The 26,675-nt window shown below is 42.8% G+C and overlaps 1 protein-coding gene across 5 annotated transcripts in view; it reads left to right on the forward strand.

The window, feature by feature from the left end:
• PLEKHS1 (pleckstrin homology domain containing S1) overlaps positions 1–25,422 on the forward strand; it is a 39,136-nt gene extending 13,714 nt beyond the window's left edge. For 3 of the 5 annotated variants that reach the window (XM_006043977.4, XM_006043979.4, XM_025273922.3), the window contains 6 exons: positions 808–933; positions 4,135–4,247; positions 4,745–4,951; positions 5,652–5,753; positions 7,395–7,530; positions 10,411–12,765. In XM_006043977.4, coding sequence (XP_006044039.1) covers positions 808–933; positions 4,135–4,247; positions 4,745–4,951; positions 5,652–5,753; positions 7,395–7,530; positions 10,411–10,590 — 864 coding nt within the window. In that variant the 3' untranslated portion in view covers positions 10,591–12,765. Of the gene's footprint in view, positions 1–807; positions 934–4,134; positions 4,248–4,744; positions 4,952–5,651; positions 5,754–7,394; positions 7,531–10,410; positions 12,766–13,878; positions 14,350–25,179 lie in introns of those variants that run through there. The other 2 variants (XM_006043980.4, XM_025273923.3) reach the window with 2 other exon arrangements.
• The last annotated feature ends 1,253 nt before the right edge of the window (positions 25,423–26,675 follow it).

Here is a 26,675-nt window from a genome sequence, read left to right on the forward strand (position 1 = left end):
GTTGTTGTTTCCAAAATAGAATGGGAACCCTTCCTCATCCTCAATTCAGCATGGCCTGGCTCCATGAGCTTGGAGCTAGAAAAATGGACACAATTTAAATACATCTTTTAAAAAAAAGTCACTTTCTTTCAAGGACTTCCTAGAGAACATTCAGGGTTTTTTTCAAACCCACCTCCCCGACTCTTGCTCTAAGGCATTGTTCTTGAAAGAACTGAATTATACTTATAACAATTTTTCTGCCAGGCAAAGCAGCTACTTTGCAAAATGTCCTGTATCTATGAGGGAGGGAAGCAATAATTGGTAGAACCTAGATCACCTTGAAGGCTATAATTCATACTATCACAAGATCAAAGCTAAAAAATTGCATTGGAAACAAAAGAGGTATAGAAGCCGAACACAGAAGAGGAATATTGAGCAGAAAGGGAAAAGACACAGTGTCTTGCCTCTAGGCTGCTTACTTTCTCAGATGGCACTGGATGAAAAGCAGGAAAAGATGAGAGTGAGGATTCTGTGGCAGAGCTTAGTGACTTAGAACACCACGCACCAGAGAGAATCACTTGTTCTGAGTTCCAGGACCCAATAGTAGAGAAAAGCCTGAAAGATGCGCTTATAATTTTCTATCAGTGGTGACCCAGACTCAAGAAGCAGGTTTAAGTCATATGGGCTTCTGGATATAACCCTGGAAGATCCTCAGATGTTCTCAACCCAGTTACTCTTTTATGCCTTTTCCAGAAAATATGTGGCTTAATTCTGTCTCTTGCAAAGAAAAAGAAAAAGCATTAATTCTGTCTTGATCTCTTGATTCAGCGTTTAGTGAAAGAACAGTCTCCAGGACTCAGAGAAGCTCGCCTATCGCATGACTTCTCATCAGAAATCTCTCAAGATTCAGAAGAAGACAGCCATTATATTAGTCCTCGGAGCATTCTTTTAGAGGTAACCTCTCCCACCCATAGTCATTTATTCCTTCTACAAATATTTACTGAGCCCCTACCAGGCACTTAGACTAGGTTCCGAATCAGACTCAGGTGACACGCTCACAGTGTTGACACTTTGATAGGAGCTAACCAGGACACATGACAGAAAAGTCTCCATGCTGAAGAGAGATGCTTATAAAATGTTCAGAGGGCCTGAGGCGTGGGAGGCAGGGGGAGCTGACTTTCGGACAGAGGCCGGGGAAGGTTCCATGGAGATGACATTTGGCCTTATATGCCAGGCGAAATTTAGACTTGAGGGATTGACCGGAGGAGTCTTTCTGGATAGAAACAATAAATATGAAGAGACTCAATATTCTTGGGTGAGAAACTGTGCGGTATGTGCCAATCAGTATATCGATCATTTGGAAGCCCCTACTGAGAGCCTTCTATGTGCTAATCCTGGCCTGTGCTAGGCGTGGTGGCTGCCAGGAAGGACCTGACATCATGCCTGCCCGCCTTCCCCCGCCGAGCTCACAGTCTTACCAGTCTTACAGGTCGATGCTCCAGCAGAGGTGTGGTCAAAGAGCTCTGGAAGCAAACAGCAAGGCCCTGTAATATAGCACAGGGAATAACCTGTGATAAGCCATAAAGGTAAAGAATATGAAAAAGAATGTATTTATATAATATATAACTGAATCACTTTGCTGTACAGTAGAAATTAACATAACATTGCAAATCAGCTATATGTCAATAAAGCTGACATAAATATATGTCAATATTATTTTAAAAAAAAAAGAGCCCTGGAGGCACTAGGAAAAAAAAAAAATAGGTTTTCTGTCTCCACTGGAGTCAGGGAAAGCTTCAAGATACAAAATGGCATTTGATATGGGTGTGATGAATAGTTTAGCTTAGCCCTAACCTAACACTAACAAGTGACCTATTGGGGGAAAACACACAAAAACCAGTAAAAAGACTCAGTCAGACCATGACGGATTATGAATGCCAAGTTAACTTCATGCTACAGGCAACACAGTGGGCAGTAGCAGCTTCTCAATCAGGAAAGAGCAAAACCAAATTATCTTCTAGGACTGCTAACCCTGGGCTTCCCAGGTGGCTCAGTGGTAAAGAATCCACCTGCCAATGCAGGAGACACAGGTTCAACCCCTGAGTTTGGATGATCCCCTGGAGTAGGAAATGGCAGCCCACTCCAGTATTCTTGCCTGGAAGATTCCATGGATAGAGGAGGCTGGAAGGCTACAGTCCCTGGGGTCGTAAAGAGTCAGACATGACTGAGCAACTCACTATTAACCTAGCAGCTATATTCAAGGTGGACAGTGGAGAGAAGAGAATGGAGATAGAAGGTAGGAAGACAGAATTGGGGGGAGGGGGCAGCAGTTCTCAAATCAGGGGGAGGGGTGTTTCTGCAAGATGATGACATGTGTTCATATGAAGGAAGCATTCTGAGGTCAAGTAAGTTCTAGAAACAGTAAATCAAAGTAATTTACACAAGCTTCTTTCGCTGTAGAATTCTCTGCGCCTTTAGTATGCAGTGGTGCATTATCAACAGCCAACCAGAACACAGCGCACAGCATGTGACCACAGGACCCTGCTTTACCCAGGTTTTTTCACAGCTGAGTTCTCTGGGACACAGTGACGGCAACCAGTCTTTTCATGACAGTCGAACCAACCGGTCAGGTGATATGAACATTAAGCTATAATGTCTGGCGTTTTCTAGGTACTTTATGAGATGCAAGGTCTAGTAAGGCAAATAAAACGAAGCTGGAGACTTCCCTGGCAGTCCAGTGGTTAAGACTTCGCCTTCCAATGAAGGGAGTGTAGGTTCTAGCCCTGATTGGGAGCTAGGATCCCATGTGCCTTGCCCCCCAAAAACCAAAACATAAAACAGAAACAATATTGTAACAAATTCACTAAAGACTTTAAAAATAGTCCATCTCAAAAAAACAATCTTAAGAAAAAAAACCAAAAACTGGAAAACCGTTACAAAAATTAAGTGCAACAACTTAGTAGTAGAAGTAGTAGTGCTATAGAAGTTCAGAGAAGGGAAAGGTTGGCAGCGGCTGGTGTGGTTAGAAAGACCTCAGGCCAGGCCTGAATACAGCATCATTAGACAGGGAGGGCTTCCCAGGTGGTGGCTGCTGCTGCTAGGTCGCTTCAGTCATGTCTGACTCTGTGTGACCCCATAGACGGCAGCCCACCAGGCTCCCCCGTCCCTGGGATTCTCAAGGCAAGAACACTGGAGTGGGTTGCCATTTCCTTCTCCAATGCATGAAAGTGAAGTCATTCAGTCATGTCGGACTCCTAGCGACCCCATGGACTGCAGCCTACCAGGCTCGTCCGTCCGTGGGATTTTCCAGGCAAGAGGTGGAGCTAGTGGTAAAGAATCTGCCTGCTAATACAGGAGATATAAGAGACTCGGGTTTGATTCCTGGGTTGGGAGGATCCCCTGGAAGAGGGCACGGCAACCCATTCCAGTATTCTTGCCTGTAGAATCCCATGGACAGAGGAGCCTGGCAGGCTGAGGTCCATAGGGTCTCAAAGAGATGGAAGCGACTTAGCATGCACACACACAGAGGGGAAAGGGGGCACTCCAGGCAAAGAAAACAGCATGAAATGGGCACTAGAAGAACATTGTTTGTAAGGGGCATAGTGGGAAGACTGGCTTGTCTGGAATGAAGTGTTCTAAGAATGGTTGATGATTTTTTAGGTAGGCCATCGAAAGCCCTCAGGGAATTTTGAGAAACCATTGCCCCAAATGACTCAGTTCTGACCACCTTGGTGGGGAGCCCCCAGAGGGCAGTATTTTCTAGGACCTCCACAGCCCCCTGAAGCAATTCGCCTGCCTGTGAGCACAGTAGCCTGCTCTCTACAGAGAGAGGCCAGCCCTGCGTGTGTCAGAGCCTTTGGCCCAGGTTGGGAGAAAAAGAGTTCATGTCATTAACTGCCTAGTGATGAAACGAAAAAATAGATAGCAATTTAGTCCAGTAGTGCACCTGTATCAGGAACGTGGGGAACCCAGGAGAAGAAAAGAAACTCTGAGTCTGCTGAAACTTTACTGGTTTGTTCTCCCAGAACAAACACCGCTGTTCATTCAATGGTAGACGTACTTACAGTTTCAGGGACCAGAGCCATCAGGAGGCGGCACAAGGTACCTGGCTTATTGGTAGACTTGCGTCCTTACATCTCTGCCTCTTTTCTATAGTTGGGTAATATTGCTCCCAATGATTCTGGTGAACTCACGGACCCCATTGGACCTCGTAGTCCAGACAAGGTCTCCAAGACAGCTGAGTGTCATTACTTGTCAATGAAATCCTGGTAAGTAAAACTGCCATACACTAAAATTTGCTCTTAGCTAATGTACTGTTCAATGACAATTGCTGTCAGTTCATTTCAAGGGCTGATATAATAATACAGATGCATTACTATAGACCAAGTTCAGCATATTATTCATCTCAAAACAAGAAAAAGTGAGAATGGTTTCCCTACCTATAGAAAAGGCTTAGTGACATCCGTGGGACATTTTCTGTCTTGTGAGGCAGTTCTTTCCTATTTTGCATTTACATCTCTCACACTCTTGACTTCTGTCTCCAAACTGTCCCAATGTAAAGAGCTATTTTGATTCCATATCCATTTTTAGAAGGGAATTCTATTGGATTTAATTCTGACTGTGGTTGGAATTCTGCTGGTTGGATATACTTCAAACACTGTTAATTTTTACACGGCTGTTAGCTACTTAAATCTGATTCACACACCGTGGAAAGTTGTAGACAGACATGCTGAGAAAACTTTTGTGTTAACTTCTTATGCTCTAGTCTTCTCAAAGAGTTGTCCCTTGAGTCTGTTGATGGCAAAGAGGAATTTCAGCCCCTGGCAGAGATCCAGAATGGGGAGCTTCATCAGCAAGAGCAAGCCTCAGGAACTCACTTTTATCTTCCACCTGACAATTCCGAAGCACAGACCACGAATGACGCAACGCAGTCGGCCTCACTAACTGTTGTGCAATTGTCCATATTAATCAAGTAAAGTCTTCATTTCTAAAACTTTATGGGCCCATAGAGCAAGGCAAACTTCCTTTTGTACTCAGAATTCACATTTTCAAGCAGTTCCTAAAAATCTCCAACTTGGCCAAGAATCTGACCTTGGCCTTGTCACTGAAGTGGTGGCTAAGGACAGTACGTACCAGCACTGGGAATACAGTGGTCCCTGGGCTGTGGGTGGTGATTTCAAATACTTTTTAAAAATCCTCTGTTAGCTGGTTTTTCAGATTCTGGAATTTTGGATCATTCTGATCAGGTTAGCACATCACCCAGATTTTACTATTAAAATTATGGGCATGCAAGCCATCTCAGGTTTGGTTATAGACTAGGAGGGGAGATCAATTAGGTTTTAAATGATGCCAAGAACAATTTGATGAGATTGCTCTCAGTTTTAACTCTTTCTGGTGTCTCCTTCAGTGGAGAAATGTGCAATCTGATGTGGTACATAATGAATTTAGTCCAATTTTTACTTCTTTTTCATTGTCTACCATCATGAACCCATTCCAGGAGGGATGAGGGAAGGCATTGATGCGGAACTTAAATCTATGTTCTTCTCCAAATGTTTTAGATAATCTTTAACCGGACAATACCCTCTCAGGTGTCAGAGCCCAAAGTCCACTCAGAAAGTGTAGATCAGAGCCTGTGATAGCTGCCTGATTTTTGCAAACGTCTTTTCTTACAGTAATATCCCAGATGAAAGCCAAGTGCAGAAACTGAACGTGTTCCTTTCTCTTCCTGACATCAAAAATTATCTTGTTCTCAAAGAAGCTGCAGGACGGATATGGTAGGTAGGAGATTTGAGGGTTATTGATTATAAATGGGGTTGGATGACATGAAAGCAAGAATTATATCTTGAAGTACTGTACGTGGCAAAACGGACTGGAGAACTTGGACTTGTGTTGCTGTTGTCATGCAAGCGTGCGGATTCCCTTCAGTCATGCCCAACTCTGTGCAAACCTACGGACTATTGCCTGCCAGGCTCGTCCGTCCATGGGGTTCTCCAGGCAAAAATACTGGAGTGGGTTGCCATGCCTTCCTCCATGCTGTTCTCACAAAGGGCCTTTGAGACTATTGCTGTATAGGAGTCAGCTGACGGTGGGTGGGTATAGAAGGACCCAAAGTTCCAGGAAACAGTAAATTTCTGCTGTTTTGAAGTCAGCAGGGATATGTATGGTCCAAGGAACTCATTGCCAATCAATGATCAGTGATTATTTTATGAATGAATGAAGTTACTGAGGTCAACAAGAATCTAAGATCTAAAAGAAAACAGCATGCCAGGGTAGAAGATGTCCAGACATCAGCTAAACAGCTGCTGGTCAGGAAACTCAGACACAGAAGCCTGTGTGGCAGAGAAGTTCCTTAGAATGACCACTGTTTATTTGACTCTATATTCTTTTTAAGACTTTGTAACTCATTTTGACGGAAGATGAGTTTTATAAGAGAAAAAAGCTTGCTAATGTAAACATCACATGTCAACTGTCTTATAATTGTATTAGAGGGAAGGAACCATAGCTTGCCATTTTTCCAGACTTCCCACAATCCAGGGCTCAACACAGTATTTGACAGGAACTATAGACTTCTCTGTGTCTGAGCTTGCTCATCTGTTAATTCATTTACATGTTCATTGGCCATTCATTGTGTAATCATTATGTGCCCACTTTCAATAAATACTTAGCATCTTCTGTTTATAGGATTATAAAAATATTTTAACGGTGGTACCACATGCCTAGGGTCTCAAAGCCTGGTGGAAAAGACAGCTACATAAACAAGTAAATATAAAATTGCATTTTATTTAAATATACAATAAGTGAGGGGCTCACACAATACAATAGAAACCCAGAGGCTGCTGCTGCTGCTAAGTCGCTTCAGTCGTGTCCGACTCTGTGCAACCCCATAGACGGCAGCCCACCCGGCTCCCCTGTCCCTGGGATTCTCCAGGCAAGAACACTGGAGTGGGTTGCCATTTCCTTCTCCAATGCATGAAAGTGAAAAGTGAAAGTGAAGTCGCTCAGTCCTGTCCGATTCTTAGCGACCCCATGGACTGCAGCCTACCAGGCCCCTCCATCCATGGGATTTTCCAGGCAAGAGTACTGGAGTGGGGTGCCATTGCCTTCTCCAAACCCAGAGGTAGGAGAGATTAATTAAGCTAAAGGAAGTGTGACGAGGGCTTTGTAGAGGTAGCATATTTTGGAGTAGGACTTTGGAAGAAGGTTCAGGCTGGTAGAGTAATGATAGAGGAAAAAATATTCCAAATAGAAAAAGGAGTTTGATTGTTTCAGATATGGTGAAACACAGCTAAAGAAATTAGTAACAGTAGTGGTAGAATAGACTAGAGTGAGGAGCCCAATCTGTGCCCCCATCTGTGCCTGGCATTCCCAGCGGGCACCGTCTCACACTTGTGTTGGATGCTGTACCCTCATTGCAGTGTGGCTCAGTGGGATGCCCCCGCTCGTCTGGGATGCTTATTTTTCCATGGAGATCACCTTTTGGCCGTGAATGACCTGAAGCCCCAGAGCCTGGAGGAGGTCTCCTTGTTTCTCAGCCGGTCCATCCGGAGGGAGGTGAGTGTTGCTGATTGGCTCCGGGCAGGGCAAGAAAGAACAAGAGCAAGGCCTTGGTTGGCATCTGAACAATACTCCGAAGACAAATGAGATGTTTCAGTCCTCAGCTGCCGAATGTAAATAAGAGAATCAGAAGTGTAAATAACACTTCGTACTATACATCTAAATAACAAGAATGTTATTTTAGGACCCTTTTAAAATTCTTTTATATAAAGTAGTATTTGGAGGGAGCCCTGGGCTAGGAGACTGAAACAGCTGGGTTCAAGACCTCAGACTCAGCATGACCTGGCAAAAAAGAGCTTGCAGAGAAATCAGACAGGCTTTACATCCTGACTCCTTGAACCAAATGGTGCTTCAATTTTCTCTTCTGTGAAATTAGGGATAATGACTAATTGGGCTTCCCAGGTGGCGCTAGTGGTAAAGAACCCACCTGCCAATGCAGGAGATGCAGGAAACGCAGGTTCAATCCCTGGATTGGGATGATCCCCTGGAGTAGGAAATAACAACCCTCTCCAGTGTTCTTGTCTGGAAAATACCATGGGACAGAAGAGCCTGGAGGACTACAGTCCACTGGGTCACATGTACATATGTCCTTAAAAGCGTCGTCATGTTTCTGCCTGTTTGTAAGTCCCAGTATCGTTATCCCTTTCCTGGTCTTATTTTATTTCTGATGAGCCACATGACCTTGGGAAAGTCACTTCCTTCTCTGACAAGTGAATTTGAGTTTCTTCTCTCTAAAGTGAGAGAGGGTTGATTTTCAAACTGTACTTCTTGGACCCCTGAGACAAAGACAGGAGGACAGGAGAGGAAAGGGACAGTGTTCAGGGCCTCAACTAGAGAGAGTAGGGTATATTTATCATTATTTTTTCATGTTTGAATTTCCTGTTATCTTACCTTGAAATAGTGACTTGGCTTAACATTTCTAAAAACTGCTCTATTGGAAGATCTCTCAAATTTCTTCCAGCTCTGAGAGTTTATGATTAAATATGTCTTATCTCATCTGCATCACACAATAACCTGGTTGGTTAGACAAATTGTACTGCCCCTACTGTCTAAATAGGAAACTTAGTAAGAATGGGTGAGTCGTTTACAATACATAAATAGTTTTAGAGCAAGGACTCATTCATTCCTTCATTCATTTGCTCACTCGCCATTTATCAAACATCTATTGTATGCTGGATTCTCTGCTAGGTCCTAGAGCTACAAAAATGATCTTTGAGTTTAAAGAGCTTGGAGATTAGTGGATAAAACAAATACGTTACAGGTACAGTGTGTGCCTTGAGATATGAGCAGAGGGCCATGGGATCACAGAGGAAAAATGAAGTTAATCTATTTGAGGGAGGCCAGAAAGGTGTCTCAGAGAAAAGGATGCTTGGCTTGGGTTTTGAAGCCTAGGATAGGAGTTTCTGTGGTGGAAAAAGAGGGAGCTTTCAGGAGTCCAGCTCAACAATCTAGTAACTGTGATATATTTCCTCTGCCAAAAACCCACACTGAGGCCACATGTTTAATATAATCTGAAAATTACCAAACAACACTCTGATCCAGAGACCCAGGCATCAACTCCGAAGCCAAGAAAAGGGTTTTTTCCTGGGAGCAGATCCAGGAACTCCACCTGAGCATCGCTGACTGCAGTTTATCAAGACTGCCTTCTACACTATGCACTCACTTGCAGAGAGTGGCGGACAACGTTTGTTTTGGGCCCTTTCTGCCTCCTCACTTTCTCCTGTGTGCTATTGAGAAATACGGGGTGTTCACTGACATGATTATTGGAAGGTCAAAAAATCCCCCAACTTGCTCACCCCACCATTTTTGATCTATTCCTTTATGTTAAAAATGAATACCTGGTCCTTTTAAAAATTCAAATAGCTGGTCCCTGGAAGGAAAATAATGTTGGAAGAGGGGAAATGTGGAACCAAAAGTGTGTGTGTGTGTTAGTCTCTCAGTAGTGTCTAACTCTTTGGAACCCCATGGACTGTAGCCCACCAGGCTCCTCTGTCCTTGGAAATCTCCAGGCAAAAATACTGGAGTGGGTAGCCATTCCCTTCTTCAGGGGATCTTCCCAACAGGGATCAAATCTGGGTCTCCTCCATTGGCAGGCAGATTCTTTACCCTCTGGACCACAAGGGGAGCCTAGAGAGGGTAGTCAAAGACTGATAATGTCTTAGAATAGTTGAACCAAGCAGATGCATATTCCATCCTTGAGACATGAAGTTGATGGAAATAGGAATTTGGGGTGAGCAGGGGCTGGGGTTGGGGAGGGGAGAGAATGTGAGTGTAGAAGGGGAGGAGATGCTAGATTGCAGGAAAAACACAGAGAGCTTCAGTTTCCTCTCAATTTTCTCAGAGTCTGGTCCTGTCTAGTGCTCTGGTTTCAAGAGGCTTTTTAATTCTTGGTACAAATAGGCCTTTCTGGGCAGGATTAATGTATTCTGATTGTCTGTGCGTGTTCAGTTGCTCAGTCATGTCTGACCCTTTGCGAGCCCATGGACTGTAGCCACCAGGCTCCTCTTGTGGATGGAATTTTTCAGGCAATAATACTGTAATGGGTTGCCATTTTCCTCCTCCAGGGCATCTTCCCGACCCAGGGATCGAACACGCATCTCTTGCATCTCCTGCATTGGCAGGCAGATTCTTTACCACTAGCACCACCCAGGAAACCCCAATGTATTCTGAAATCTGCCCTGAAGTATCAGGCCAGTGGAGGCCAGATAATAAAAACCCATCTTTCCCCTGAATATATAAGGTCATCCTGGCTTTTTCCTGCCCAGATTTTCTTCAAAACCAGCTTCATAGGTGTGAATGAGGACAGACTGAAATTGAGAATCAACAGTCCTAAGGATAATCTTTAGCCATTTAATGTTCCTCTCTCTTGTGTTTTAGAAAGTAAAACTCACCATCGGTCGTATCCCAAATTCAGAGAAATTTCACACAATAGCCTGTACGTGCTCCTTACAAGACCAAGGTGTTAAACCTTCTCAACTGGTTACATCTGTACTGGAGAGTACACTGAAAAGGACTCCAGCCATTAAAAGAGGTCAGCGGAAAAGATCTGGAGAGTAGCGTGCTGGGGCCCACCTCCACCAAGCCAGGACGGGCTTTGGACTCTGTGCTGGTCTCTGGCCCTCACCACTGTGTGACCCCAGGCAGCCAGCACACCTCTCTGAATTTCTCCATCTGCATCTTAACAATGGAACTAACCCTCGCCTCTCTGGCTTTAGCATCAGGGATGCTGGAGAGGTCCAAATGGAATAATGTCTATGGAACCCAATGAACATGTAAGGCCTTATTATCTCAGACTTTGTCCCAAACACCACAGACAGAGATTGGGTAAGTTTCTCATCTAAAATGCTCTGTGTGTTCTGTGAGGTCATGGTCCACACAATCTCTTCTTTGTTAGGGAATGGACAGTTGGAAATACTCATTCTGGGAAGCCAAGATTCCCCAGGGAGATGTGATACCATATCGGCCTTCCCAAACACCTCCTGTTACTCATCATGTCCAGAATGTTGAGACATCAGTGGCCTCTTGGATTCCATGATCGTCGTGTTTTCTTAAAGACTCAGGAAGAATTTTAGAAGTCAAATCAGTTTGAAGGTTATATCCAGCAAGGTTGCTTGTTCTACGAGTACCAAGAGAACTGCTTAGCACTTGAAAGCTTGAAGGGTCTAAACTACTTGATGGGCTTCCTAGGTGGTGCTAGTGGTCAAGAACCCACCTGCCAATGCAGGAGACATAAGAGACTCGAGTTCAATCCCTGGGTCAGGAAGATTCCCTAGAGGAGGGCATGGCAACTCACTCCAGTATTCTTGCGTGGAGAATCTCATGGACAGAGGAGCCTAGCGGGGTACAGTTTATAGGGTCTCAAAGAGTCAGACATGACTGAAGTGACTTAGCACGCACGCAAGTAATTGATGCATTAAACTCACTGATCCTGAAAGGTGGGAAGTATTTTTTCTCATAAATAAGAAAACAAATTCAGAGGACTAAAAAGGATGAATCAAAGCAAGGAATGGTAGAGCAAAGGACGGCTTTGGAAAATCGTACTGGGTTGCCGTTTTACACAGGAAGAAATAAGGCCTCTGATGTTTACTGATGTATTTTTTTGTGGCTCCTGGTTTCATAGCTAGTTAGTGGCAGAACCAAGAATCTAAAAGCAGATATGGCAGATGTCCTGATGCTCTCTTTGGATTGGGATTTAGATTTGAAAAGGCCTCTGCGCATGGATAGGAAGCACTGGTGGCTCAGAGTAAAGGATCTGCCTGCAATTCGGGAGACCCGGGTTTGATTCCTGGGTTAGGAGGATCCCCTGGAGAAGGCAATGGCAACCCATTCCAGTATTCTTGCCTGGAGAATCCCATGGAAGAGGAGCCTGGTGGGCTGCTGTCCATGAGGTCACAAAGAGTCAGACACAACTAAGCAACTAGCACTTCCAGCACATAGATGAGACACTCAAAGACAGTTTATTTTCTGTCATCTAGATTGTACAGAAAAGTATTCAGATTTTTATTCATATGCCCTATTGGATCTGTTTCTCTATTTTTGTAAAGCTCTATTGGAATTAAGACTCTACATTTTTTCCAGTTTTACTGAGATGTAGTGGACATATAACATTGCATTAGTTTAAGGGGTACTGTATAATGATTTGATATGTGTCTATTGACCTACTGTTTCCACTTCTAGAAATTTATCCTGTGGAAATACTCACACAAATACACAAAGATATCCGTTAAAAAGTTGTTCACAGTAGCATTGTTTGTTACAACACAACAGAAATCCTTTGGGAATTGCTTAATTATAATGACTTCATGTAAGTGATCGCTCTGTGGATGTTCGAAGCTTCACATTTAGGATCAGGAAAGATGTTCACAATGCCTTAAGAATGAAAGGAGCGGGTTGCAGTACAGTAAGTGGAGCATCATCACATTTTTACAAAAATGGCTGGGGTTGGTATGTATAAAATTTCCCTAACCCTAATTAGGAAAGAAATTCTCACCTCGTGGGGGTTGTTGTGAAGTTGAAATGGATGGTCTGCATACAGCATCTGACACATTGCCTGACGGGGAGTGAGCACTTAGTAAAGATTAGCCCTGCCACTGCTGCTCAGACAATCATTTTTTTTGGTCTTCTTAGAACATGCATCTCGGAGAAGGCAATGGCACCCCACTCCAGTACTCTTGCCTGGAAAATCCCATGGACAGAGGAGCCTGGTAGGCTGCAGTCCATGGGGTCGCTAAGAGTCGGACACGACCGCACGACTTCACTTTCACTTTTCACTTTTCACTTTCATGCATTGGAGAAGGAAATGGCAACCCACTCCAGTGTTCTTGCCTGGAGAATCCCAGGGACGGCGGAGCCTGGTGGGCTGCCGTCCGTTGGGTCGCATAGAGTCGGACACGACTGAAGTGACTTAGCAGCAGCAGCAGCAGCAGAACGTACATCTAATTGTCAATAAGAATCATCTCCAAGAAGTATGATCACAGTTGGCCTTCGGGGGGAGGCATTTCTGTAATGTTTGAATTGCTCTCTCTTTTTTACTGTGAGCATATGTCATGTTTATAATGAAAAATAAATACAGGTGTAGTAAATAAATAATATATGTATTTAAATATATTTATGTATTAAACCTTTATAAGTAGAAATCAAGCCATCTTATTGAAGGAATTAAAAAACCATCAAGGTAAAACTGTCTGGGAATCAACAGTAGGGGTGGATACACTGCTTTGAAGCCCAGAAGTCCTTCTTCTGTTTTGACCAGACCTTTAAACTAAGATGAGATGGATGGACAAGCCTTAGCTCACAGGTCCTTCAGCCTCCCTGCACTAGGGGGAAGAAGAGCCTGAAGACACTGAAGTGTCTATATGGCTCGCAGAAGTGCTGAAGGACACAGGAGTCCTGGCTCCCGGTCCACACTCTTCCCTGTACCATGAAGGAGGCGAGCCTGCTCCCAGCCCTCTCTTCCTCCCAAAACATTCCACCTGAAGCTGAACCAGCTGGGGTACTTGTCATGAAGATTCTGCTCTAGAGGCTTCTCCCATATGAATGGGTTTGTTCCCCCAAAGGAAGCCTCAGGGCAGATTTCAAGGTGTCCCCCAACCCAAAGATTCTGATGCAGTAGTTCTGGTGTGGGGTCCTGGAATCTGCCATTCTTGGGTGACTGGATGGCCGGTGGACCAGGGGGAGCACTTTGAAGGAGCATCACTCCCCTGGGTCACAGGGAAAGGCCCGTATATCTTCTGAGAGGCTGCAGAACATGGAACCTGCACAAGGACGACATTAAAGGGAAAATGTCCTTCACTTTCGATAGCTCTGGAAGAGGTTGATGATAATCCCCCATCTCTTCCCCTCCAGAAAAGAACCTGTTCCTGAGCAGAGAAGCCTGGTTTCCACTCTTGGCTCTCTGCCACTGGGGAGTGTCAACCAAGGCCTGGAAGAAGCAGCCTGTCCTGACTCTGAGTCCCTGTACGCCACTAGGAGGCGGGTGAGATGTGGAAGCTTTAGGATGGAGAGGAAGGTGGTGTGGGGCTGCAGGCTGCTCCTCATCCAGTCTCATTCGTTCCCAGTGTGGGAAGCCAGCTACTCTTTCCCAGGACTTAATCTAGGTCCAAACATGGCTCTTCTTCCTCCTAACAGTGGTAGTGGTCCCAAGGAAAGCTGGTGACTGAACTGGCCCAAAAGCTCTTTTGTCCCAGCGCCCAGCTTTTGGAGCCTTCTGTGACTCATGGATGGAGGAGCCTTGGTAGGCTGCAGTCCATAGGGTTGCTCAGAGTCGGACTCGACTGAGCGACTTCACTTTCACTTTCACTTTCATGCATTGGAGAAGGAAATGGCAACCCACTCCAGTGTTCTTGCCTGGAGAATCCCAGGGACGGGGGAGCCTGGTGGGCTGCCGTCTATGGGGTCGCACAGAGTCGGACACGACTGAAGCAACTTAGTAGCAGTAGCAGCAGTGACTCAACAAAGAGCACTGCACGACAGCCTGCGGATGGGTGGGGGCAGGTCTGAGGCCAAGGCTGAAAGGACATGTGCCTCCGAGAAATAGAATTCATGAGAGCAGAGAGGGTAGGACAGACCCTCCTCCGGCTGTGCGTCCCCAGCCACGTCCACAGCCATCCTGGGTACACAGAGCCCTCTGCGACCTTCCCCTTCCAGACCTGCCCTTGATGTTCATGCCACCCTATTCCAGGTGGAAGACCAGAGTGGACGTGGAGCGGAGGGCTGAAAAGTGATGGAGCCAACTGTCCCTGCAAGGGAGAGCCCTGTTCTGGGCGTGTTTCTGGAGGAGAGGTGGTAACAAGAATGGATTATAGGCTGGCCTTGGAGACTTTCCTGGTGGTCCAGTGACTAAGACTCTGCACTGCCAATGCAGGGGGCATGGGTTTGATCCCTGGTCAGGGAACTAGATCCCAGATGCCAAAACTAAGACTTGGCGCAACTATATGTGTGTGTGTGTGTGTGTGTGTGTGTGTAAAGTTGGTCCTGGCCATCATACAATCTAGGCCCAAATCTGGTGCAGTCTTGCTGGGGAAGAAGCCAGACCTGGCCATGCAAAGAGACTTGCCTGAGCTCCCCAGCTCTGTGCAGTGCCTCCAGCTCCCAGGGCAACATCTTTTCTGTGCTTGTTCAACTTCCAGCAGGGCATTTGGAGCTGCCACCTCTTGGCCACTCCATTTTGCTAATGGTTGGCTCATGTCTCTAGAACAAGCCCCAGAGGGCGCCTGTCGCTTTCCACTTTGTTCTTTCTGCTGAGGACACAAACTATTCAGAGTGAAATCTAAACAGCAGCTGGTAAGATATGCAATGAGCATGCAGGGACAAATGCATCCATTCCGACACAAAGCTGCTGACACGTGAGCATGGATTCCAGAAAGGCGTTCATCATTACGTAGAGAGTGAACCGGTATGCTCTTCAATAGATGTGTGTGTGTGTGTGTGTGTGTGTGTGTGTGTGTGCAGGTAAATGGCAGGGATGGAGTCGACAAGGAGGGGACAATAATAATTCTTTAATCAGCTGAAAAGCTAAAGCACTACAATAGCCCCACCCCTCCTCTTTCTCTTCAAGACTTGTGTCAAATACTTTCATTGGAATGATAAAGAGAATTTAAAGTATCATAAACAGGCCCAAGGGAGAGGGCTTTCAGATTCAGAAGCTGGATTAACTCAGGGTTCTTTGGTGAAGCTGAATTTACAGATAGCATGTGCTTGTTGATGAAGTATTTGTCTAATGAGCAAAGATCTGGAAAGACCTTGGGAGCCATTCTCAATATCAACTCTGGCTAGATGGTTCTGGAAATCTAAGGGTTTAAGTGAATTTTGCACTCACAGTACTGAACTTGGAGCTAGGCTGCCCGATTCAGTAGCTGCTAGCCACGTGTGACTTTAAATTTTTAAACTAACTAAAGCGAAATAACGGAAAAGGCAATGGCACCCCACTCCAGTACTCTTGCCTGGAAAATCCCATGGACGGAGGAGCCTGGTAGGCTGCAGTCCATGGGGTCGCTAAGAGTCGGACACGACTGAGCGACTTCACGTTCACTTTTCACTTTCATGCATTGGAGAAGGAAATGGCAACCCACTCCAGTGTTCTTGCCTGGAGAATCCCAGGGACGGGGGAGCCTAGTAGGCTGCAGTCCATGGGGTCCCACAGAGTCAGACACGACTGAAGCGACTTAGCAGCAGCAGCAGCAAAGCGAAATAAAATTTAAAATTTGGTTTTTCAGTTGTACTCGCTACACTGAAATTATTCAGTAGCTCTGTGCGGCAAGTGGCTACAAACAGATACAGAGTATTTCCATCACTGCAGAAAGTTCTAGAGGACAGCCCTGATCTAGAAAGTATATTAAACCCCTCAGGGGGGAACAACGCATATTTGCCTTGCTCAGTACCATATTTCTAGCACATAAATACAGTGCACTGTGCACAACCAGTGTTAATACATTTATATTAAGGGACTTCCCTGGAGGTCCAGTGGTTAAGACTATGCTTCCAGTGCAGAAGACATAGGTTCAATCCCTAGTCAGGGAACTAAGATCCCACATTCTGGGGCAGCTAAGTCACAGGCCGCAACCATTGGGCCCCTAGCCCTGGAGCCCGCACACCGCAACTGAGACCTGACCCAGCCAAATAAAAATTTAGCACAAATAAATGATGTTATAAAAATATGTTGACAGAAGGAATCACTAAATATGGGGTTATATACCTTTTCTTTAGCATTATTCTCTTTTGATAATGCTTTCAAATAAAATATTCAAATATTCTTAATGATTTTTATAACCTTTTTTTTTTTTTTTTTTTGGTGTGGGGTCAGAGCCAATTAACTTAAAAGCCCACCTGCAGACCTTTTTAATATAAGCTATTTTCTCAACAATTCACAGATTTCTATAGACTACTCAGTGTTATCTTGGGAGCGTTCATGGGGACACAAACTATATACAAGATCTAAAATTCTTTAAAAAAGAGTTTATGACATGGTATAAAAGAGGAAGGTGACCAAACTGTGATCTCCTGTTTACCTGATGTCATTTGCAAAGTCACTCATCTATAGTTTAAATTTTAAATTATGCTCATCACAGTCTTTCTGAAATTTGATAATGTTCTCTCACCATCTTAAACTCCTCTCACTCAGAATCATGGTAATGGGCTTTATTTTACCACACTCAAGTATTTTCTAATAAGTACTGGGACATGGAAGCCTTTTTTTTTTCTTATACCAAATGATCTTGGACTGCTTTTGTTTATGCTGTAGGCTGGGGAGGCAGATGGTGCCTCGTGTTCTCACTATATATACAGTAAGAGTTAATAGGCTATGAGTGTGGGTATAAGAGGTTTCATGAGTAGAGCCCATTCATTTTTATTTTATTTTATATTATTTTCAAGCTTCAAACTTTTTATTCTGTGTTGGGGTATAGCCAATTAACAATGCTTAGCCATTTCAGGTGAGCAGCAAAGGAGCCCATTCATTTTTTTTCCATTCATTTTTAGTATAGGGGTTCTGTGACATTAATTTGGGGTGTGCAGTTATCTTGATGGTGGTAGTGGAGCTATTATTTGCCTGCCTCTTGGCTCTCAAGTGTGTTCTGGGGAAATGACTGAGGGACTAAGTAAAATTATAATAAAAGTTAGAGGACAATTATCACATACCAAACTATATGTGATAGAGGAAGGGGTGGTGGTGGAAGGGACTGCCAATCATGAGTAGTGTTCAATGAGCTCACGCACACTAATGAACCAACCACAGCTATGTAAAACCAGGACTGTCACTACCCCCATGTTTTGGATGAGAAACCAAAGCACATCAGCACTAAATAATTTGTTCAAGGCTATGGCTGCTGCATTCCACAGGGTTGCAAAGAGTCAGACATGACTGAGGGACTGAACTGAACTGAACTGATGGCTGATACATGACAGAAATCTATAGTGATAGTCGCTCAGTTGTATCCAACTCTTTGCAGCCCCATAGACTGTAGCCCACCAGGTTCCTCTGTCCATAGGATTTCCCAGGCAAACATACTGGAGTGGGTAACCATTCCCTTCTCCAGGGGATTTTCCTGACCCGGGGCTTGAACCCAGGTCTCCTGCATTGCAGGCAGATTCTTTACCATCTGAGCCACCAGGGAAGCCCCTATCCAGGACACAGCCAGAATTTATATCAGACCGGTTGACTTTGGAGGCCACAAGTCTAACTCCACATCACACTGAAAGCTTTTTGGAGAAGGAGAGGAAAGCTCGGCAAGTAATCCACAGGCAACAGCGGCACAGACAGGAGTGAGCACAGTGCATACTTTCCAAGTGCAAACGAGAGCTGCGTGGAATGACTCAGATTTTTCATACATCTCTGATTGCAATAATATCCACTCATTGACTGGGCCTCTTGCCCAGGAGAACCATAAAAGTCGACACCTTCTGTTCCAGGAACCAGGGGTATTCTACGGAGGCTCCTGTTATGACTGGTTAGCATGTTTTACACCCCTCCTTTTAGATGGCCATCTGGCTCCACAGGTCAAGTTAACAAGCAATGCACATCTCCAGTGGCACAAAGGTATGAGGCTGGAACTGTGGGCAGGAGAAGAGCAATAAAGCATCTTTGACTCTGTAAACCTTTTCATCAAGTGGGGGAAACAGAAAAGCATGCATAGATAACTGCAAGACAAATCCAATAGCTCTGAATCCTTATTAAATTAAATTCAGCGTTAAATGAGTAAAAGACTTAAGGATTAATCATATTTGGTTGGTTTGGGGAGAGCCTCATAGGAAGGGTGATTTTTATTTATTCATTTTTATATTATTTATCTATTTTGAGGGGTGAAATTTTACCTATGGAAGAATGCATAACATTTAGTTTATTTTCTAGAACAGGCCAAACCACCAGTGCGCTGACATCAGAACGTGACTGGCAGAATCAAAGAAATTCTCTAGGTCCTTACACCACCCAATCCCTTTGAATTGTCACCTTAGGCACCTTTTAAGCACATCTTGGGTTCAGAAAATGATACCAAACACTGGTGACATCAACAGAAATAAAATACTTTCTCTTAGGGATGTGATAGCCTAATTAAGGATATGGGTATAAAAATTGCTTAGGCATAAAATTTTTGCAGATAGAATTAAATATATATGTTCACACAAAAAACTTGCACATGAATGTTCATAGCAGCATTATCCCTAATAGTCAAAAAGTGAAAATGTCCATCAGTTGATGTATGAATAAATAAAATGTGATATATCCATACAATATAGAAAGTGAAAGTGCTAGTCTCTCGGTCATGTCCGACTCATTGCGACCCCGTGGACTGTAGCCCGCCAGGCTCCTCTGTCCAGGCAGGAATACTGGAGTGGGTAGCCACGCCCTTCTCCAGAATGGAATCTTATCTAGCCATAAAAAGAAATGAAGTACTGAGATTTGCAACAACACAGATGATCCTTGAAAAGATGCTAAGTGAAGAACAAAAAGTCACATATTATATGATTCTGTTTAAATGAATTGTCTACAATGTACAAATCCATAGACAGAAAGTAGATTAATGGTTGCTAACAGATGGGAGGAGGGGATAATGGGGAGTGACTGCTAATGGGTTTGAGGTGAGAATGCTGTGAAATTAGACAGTGGTGACTTGTATAACTCTGTGGATATCCTAAAACCCACTGAACTATACACTTTAAAAAGGTGAATTTATGGTGTGTAAATTATATGTCAATTTTTAAAATATAAAATAAAAATTTCCCTCACAGATTCTAACCTGGGGTAGGAAAACTGGATATCAAGGTTATCTCCCCAACCTTGAACCTTGGGTTCATTTACAGATGATGAAGCAAAAAGGCAGGAGCAGCCTTTCCTGTGGCTGACGAAGCAGTCTTTTCTAAAACATTTCTTCGTGTGAAGATGATAAGAATATCCCATTATAAGAAACAGCTGATCACCTGATTAACAACAATCTTTAACTCTTTTATAGGGGTAATTCTTATTACCATCAAATCTTAAGATAGAAATACCTCAAGGGCATGGGATCCCATTTAAAGTCTCATTTAGACTAAGGTATAAATGACTACAAATCTTGGAGCAGAGGATGGTGAGAGAGGACGAGGATGTACTCAGTGCCTGGAAGGGCAGGATGTGCAGAGCTAGATGACAAAAAAAAAAAAAAAAAAAAAAAAATGAGGAAATATACCAATAAACACACCAAGACAAATAAGATCCAGAACAAATAACATTATTAACTTGTCAAAGTAGCTATCAACACTGGCTAAAGTGGCCAGAAATTATATTCCTTCCTCTGAAGCCTTCTTCTAGGAATTGCTGAGTAAACATAATTATTATTTTTAGTTCAGAGTCATATATACTGGCAGGATTTTCTTGTGCTCCAAAGAAAGTGCTCCTTGATCAAATGTTTTCTGCCTTCTATGCAAATCCAGTCCCACTATCTCATAAACTGCTTTGCAATCACTTTCTTGCCACCAAAAAAAAAAAAAAAAAATCGCACAAAATTTAACACTGTAGTTAAAAAAAAAAGTCTTCCCAAAGCCCCCCAGAATTTAACACTGTAGAAGAAAGGCCTTCTCAAAGCCCCCCAGAATTTAACACTGTAGAAGAAAGGCCTCAAAACCCAAATCAAGAGGATCCAGCTAGGAAGTCAGAAGCTCTAGCAACGAGCTAGAGGAGGAAGAGTAGGACTTAGTTCAAGAAGAGGGAGATTTAGGAAGAAACTGGTCTTAACCAATTACAGATGGCTAGCAAGATGCTGCCAGCTCAGCTCAGCCTGGATGCTATAATCCAGCTTTTCTTTAATTAATATCTCACACTTCCAAACAAAGTGGGTGAGATCACAAGTGCTGTGCCAAGATTCCTCTCAGCTTACATAAGCCCAACTTGAGCTGGGCTGTGGGTTTATTAGGCGCTGCTGTGAACACTCTTAATGCAGTGTTTATTTACTGAGCTGCATAAATAGGCTCGATACTAGTGTCAGCCTCAGTTGAGGAAAGATGCTCCTCTTCACGTGTTGGCTGTAAGACATCTGCGCATTATTCATTATCTTCAAAGTATCTTCCACCCTCCCTTCCGCCTTGCCATCTTTCTCTCCTAACTTGCTGAATTTGAGAATACAGATGACAATTCAGATCATTTAAACCATATCAGGATTGCCTGGTTAACTCTCTACGAGGCAGGAGTTAAACAAAAAGGTAAATGCTAATCACAGCACTGTGAACATTTTTAAATGCTCATATTTAAAAGAAAACTTGACCCCTAAGGTCCATCTCAAATGTCATCCTTCTTTATCTCTTTGCCTCTCTTTCTCAAGTAGAATGTATTGCCCATCCATATTTCCACATCAATTTGTATTCATTTCCCCTATAGTATGTAGATCTATTCATTTTTTTGGTTAATATGTCTATTATTCCATACAAGTCTGTGGATTCTTTGCAAGCAAGGCTATATCTTTGTCACTTTTATATTATTAGGATCTGTAAGAGTGTTCAGAATAACAAATGCATGTTGAATTAAAGTGAAATGTGAGGTTACAAACTCACAATATGGAGCCTTCCCTAAAGTGTAGCTACAATGCCCATTGCACACCAAGTCTCCACTTGGTTTTAATAATGAAGATAAGTTCTTAGAGCTGTATACGTCAGAGATGCTAGGATGATAGAGTTCTAACATTCGTCATCAGCAAAACTCCTCTACTTTTCTCTTAAGTCAATAAGAGTATTTATTCAGTGGTGCTTAGTAAGACTTGGACCTTAGAAGTTGTAGAAGATGTTCTTTAAGATGTAGAAAGGAATGAAAAGTGGTCTTTTTTTTTTTTTTTTTTTTTTTGAGCATCTATTCAATAACACTAGGCACTGTTTTCTGTGCATTATTCCTTTTCAACTTCTCAACAACTTGCCAAGGTAATTACTACCAACCTCATTTTACAGATGAGGAAAAATGTAGCTCAGAGACGTTAAGTAATTGTCTCAAGGTCACAGATTTAAACCTAGGTGGCGTGGCTTGAAAACCCATGCACTTCCTTGTAAGGCTTTGGGGTCCCACTGATCTATCACCTAAGTGCCATTTGACCTTGGGCCTGGAACATTCACCTCATCTCCTAGGCCTCAATTACTCCATCTGTAAAATGGGAATGATACAATCTTTTCTGGACAAATGACAGCCTAATATTGTAAGAAACGCTTGTAACCCTATCAGGCCTATCATACTAAATCCATTAGAGGACATGTGACTATCATGAAACAAGTATTGTGTAACACAAGAAAGAATGTATCAAAGTGCTAAAATCTACCATCTATACAAGGAGTAATGCAGGAATTCACAGGAAGATCACGTGCATGTAAGCTAATGATCTCCGAGAAGGCCGCTTGGAACAGACGTGCAATAAACTGGAACTAAAAGGATGAATGAGATTTGGAAAGACAAAGGAGAGAGCAGATTGAACAAAGGAAGAAAAATGAATTTGAAATGAGCATGTTAAGGAAAAGAGCATTCCACATTATGATAAAGAAAACTTCCATTTATTGTGTGCTTATTATGGAGAAGGCAATGGCACCCCACTCCAGTACTCTTGCCTGGAAAATCCCATGGACGGAGGGGCCTGGTGGGCTGCAGTCCATGGGGTCGCTAAGAGTCGGACACGACTGAGCGGCTTCACTTTCACTTTTCACTTTCATGCATTGGAGAAGGAAATGGCAATCCACTCCAGTGTTCTTGCCTGGAGAATCCCAGGGATGGGGGAGCCTGGTGGACTGCCGTCTATGGGGTCGCACAGTCGGACACGACTGAAGCGACTTAGCAGCAGCATTATTAATACATAACAAGAAGTGCACCAAGCAATTTGTAAGCATTACTTTATTTAATCCTCACGCTAATCTTGTGAGGTTAGCTGTTTGAGAAACCCCATTTTACTGATGGGAAAACTAAGGATTAGAGAGGTGAAGTGATTTTCCCAGGGTGACACAGTTTCTAAGTGGTAGAACCAGAATTCTGATTCCATGCTCTTGACTAACCAGGAAAGATGACAATGTGTTAAAGAGAAGTTATTCAGAAGAGTCTGGAATATCATATGGTTTCTGTAGTCACTGAGATTATCAGTCTATGTGGATTAATTTTCCCCACAAAATATTAAAAAATGTGACACCCTAAAGATATCTTCCCTAAATTCCTGTAATTTGTCCTACCCTTTGATGAACCAACAAACTCAACTTATTTGATTTGGACTTTTCTGGATATTCATTGCATCATTGTATTTTTGTCATGTCAATAGATTCCGGGTTTTTTTGTTATATTCTGATGTCATTATAAAATCAAGGTGGTTTCTGTTACCTACTTTTCTTCCCTTTTGAAAATTAACCTTTCTTCCTCTTTTCAAAATTAATATCTAGTAACTTTTTTACTTAATAACTGGTCTATTATCCCATGTCGAAAAACAACAGGGAGAGGTTGGCAATGAATAAGCAGATTTCTTTTTTTAATTCCATCTGATAGATGGTAACCAGATGCAACTCTTTACAGAGACACATTTCCCAAGGGTTCTCTAGGAGAAAATAGTTCTTTGAGATCTTTGTAGTCCAAATTTCTTTTAATTTCATTTAAGAGTGCCAAATGTTGTTGTTATTGTCATAATTTCTAGATTTGTTCTTCATGTGTCTGTTGATATTTTTTTTCTTTCTCTTTCTCCCAGGCTTTTAACTCTCAGTTCTTGTCTTTGAGCTCTTTGACTAATACAGTTTTTTTCTACACGTTAGTTTATCAGAGAATTTGGCTCTCTAGAGGCTTTGTTTCTGTCGTATATTTAGTCCTTGTGTTCTAAGCAACTCAAGAATTTAACACCTGACGTCTAATATAGAAGTGATATCATATAAGAAGTCACTTTCTCACTGCACTGCACAGTGTGACCATCAAATACTATGGCTATGTGACTTCAAGGGTCAAGAAGTGATGGGCTTCAAATTAAGCCCCCTTTGACCACTGGCCCTTTTGGGTTCAGAGAGAACTACTCTAGAGGACCACCATGCTTTCAAGCATCCACATCTGTTTTCACTCATCTGCAATGGCAAAAACTCAGTCAACCTATCAGCCAACTTCAAGGCACAAATGTTCAAGGCATAACCTATCTCCTACCCTTCAAGGCTGGGGCCCCCAACACTTTTTGGGAATTTGTGCCCAGAATGTGTGGCAGTCTTGAAGATTCAGTGACCATCAATTGAAGTTGCTGTTACACATTGCATTGATTTTCTCAGGACACCAATTATTAAAGACTAAAATGAATAACTAGCAAAGGATAAAGTCTTTCCAGAAGGGAAAACTCTGGATGTCATGGCACTAGATGTAAAGATTACCATTCGGAAAGGAAGTAAGTTGTGTAGAAGTGAAGAAGTGTTAGTCGCTCAGTCATGTCTGACTCTTTGCAACCCCATGGACAGTAGCCCACCAGGCTCCTCTGTCCACAGAATTCTCCAGGCAATAATACTGGAGTGGGTTGCCATTCCCTTCTCCAGGGAAGGTGTGTGTGTATTGAAAGTTGACTTTTAGTAATAACGACCGTTGTCACTCTGAGGAACATAAATGGACAAAGGAAGAAGGTGTGGTGAGGTGGTGGGGAGTCTACTCCTGTCCCCTCTCCTTGTGTGCCCAACTCCCCATGGTGTCTCATGTGAAAATTCAGCTGTGCAGCCCCCCTAACAGTGAGTCTTGATTAGGTGGGGGCAGCATAAAGCAAGCTTAGCCATATCCTGTCAACCTACCAGGTCTTGGAGGGGGGCCTTATATTGGAATACTTAATCAAATTATCTTAATATAACATAAATTCTTTGGAAAACCACATGGAGAATTATGCAGATAGTACTTACTTTAAGAATGACTGGCAGGTGGAGAGGAATTGTGCAGTGGTTTCCCATATGGGAACTGCTTTTCATTTCAGGTTGGAAATAAGACCTAACTTAATCATTGCAGCGGGACTGAATAACAGTATGTCTACGTGCTCAGTCCTTATGTCGATTTTTAACCAGATTAACATTTGTCGAAAGAAATAGAAAGCTACACTTAAAACTGAAATTGCATAGTTCAATGCAAATCTGTAGATGTGTATTGAAAACCTAGTATGTGCAAGACATCCTGAAGATATAAGATTAGATGAAATATAACTCTTCTTTCTATTGCTACCCCAGCCAGGCGTTGAAAATTGTCACAGTGAACACGTGATGGCCAACACATGGGCTGAAGATTTGAAAATATAAATCAAGATCAAAGTGGAAATCCCTTCTTTATCCCCAAATCAATGACCAACCCCAACCTGAAAGTGGGAATGATGGTAGTGGTGGTTTAATCGCTAAGTTGTGTCTGACTCTTGTAACCCCAAGGACTGTAGCCCACCAGGCTCCTCTGTCCACGGGATTTTCCAGGCAAGAATACTGGAGTGAGTTGCCATTTCCTTCTCAAGGGCATCTTCCCAACCCAGGGATTGAACTCGTGTATCCTGCTTGGCAGGCAGATTCTTTACTGCTGGGTCACCTGGGAAGCCCGAAAGTGGGAATAATAGCCGAGTATTAAATTCTCCTTGGTCTTAGTAAATCCTCCAGATTTCCAGTCCTGGTTACTTGGTGGCCAATTTGTACCTGTTTAAGAAAAAGCCACTGGTTCAACAAATATTTCCAGCACCTCTTATGTTCTAGGGACTATTCAAGGTACCGTAACTGTAGCAATAAACCCAAGAAGCGTTGCTTTAGAAATTGGTGTCGCTATTCTTCCTGAAGATTATCTGTTAATATCTACATTTGGATATATTGGAACTGGCCTAAGTATGGAATAAATACCATAGTGACTCAGACTCAAGGAAATATTTTCTAAAATCAGTTTCATTAAATTACTTCCTACTTCCATTTCTGGATCTGGTATCTCCTAAAATGTAAGAAAGTAATTACTATTCATGATAAATCATCTGCTTGTTACAAATGTGAAGTTTAACAAATAAGTAATACATGCTATATTTATCGCCCTGTCTACTGCTTAACTGTTTATTGTGAGCAGATTAGTAAAGATTACTCTATTTTCTGCAGTTTATTACACAGTAAGTCTTTGAATAAGTTGAAGTTTAAGCATGCCACAAAGTTATATTAGAATACAATTTATTTTTTTTAACACTTAAAAAAATTTTATTTTAAAATAAAGATCCACGGAAGTTGAAAAAATAGTACTGGGAGTTCCTGTGTAGGTTTTCACTTAGTTTTTTTTTTAGTGACTTTTTTTTTTCTTTTTTAACTTTTTTCTTTTTTAATTTTTTATTTTGTGTAGGGATATAGCCGACTGAAAAACAATGTTGTGAAAGTTCAGGTGAAAAAGGGACTCAGCCATACGTATACAAGGATCCATTCTCTCCCAAACTCCCTTCCCATCCAGGATGCCACATAATATTGAGCAGAGTTCCAAGTGCTCTACCGTACGTCCTTGTTAGTTATCACAGAATACGATTTAAAGTGTTTTTCTCTATAGATTTTTTTGACTGGGGAAGCAAAAAACAATGTTGATTAGTACATTTTTAATACATAGCTGTGTTTCTATAAGACATGCTTCTGCATGTCCCAGAGAGCTAGAAAACTTTGTTCTTTGCTTCCATTTGTGGGTTCTGTTTTTGTGGGGGTTTTTTTTTGAGAAATGCATAAAGGAA

Source organism: Bubalus bubalis, chromosome 23 (genome assembly GCF_019923935.1).
Source record: "Bubalus bubalis isolate 160015118507 breed Murrah chromosome 23, NDDB_SH_1, whole genome shotgun sequence".
Taxonomy (NCBI): Eukaryota; Metazoa; Chordata; class Mammalia; order Artiodactyla; family Bovidae; genus Bubalus; species Bubalus bubalis.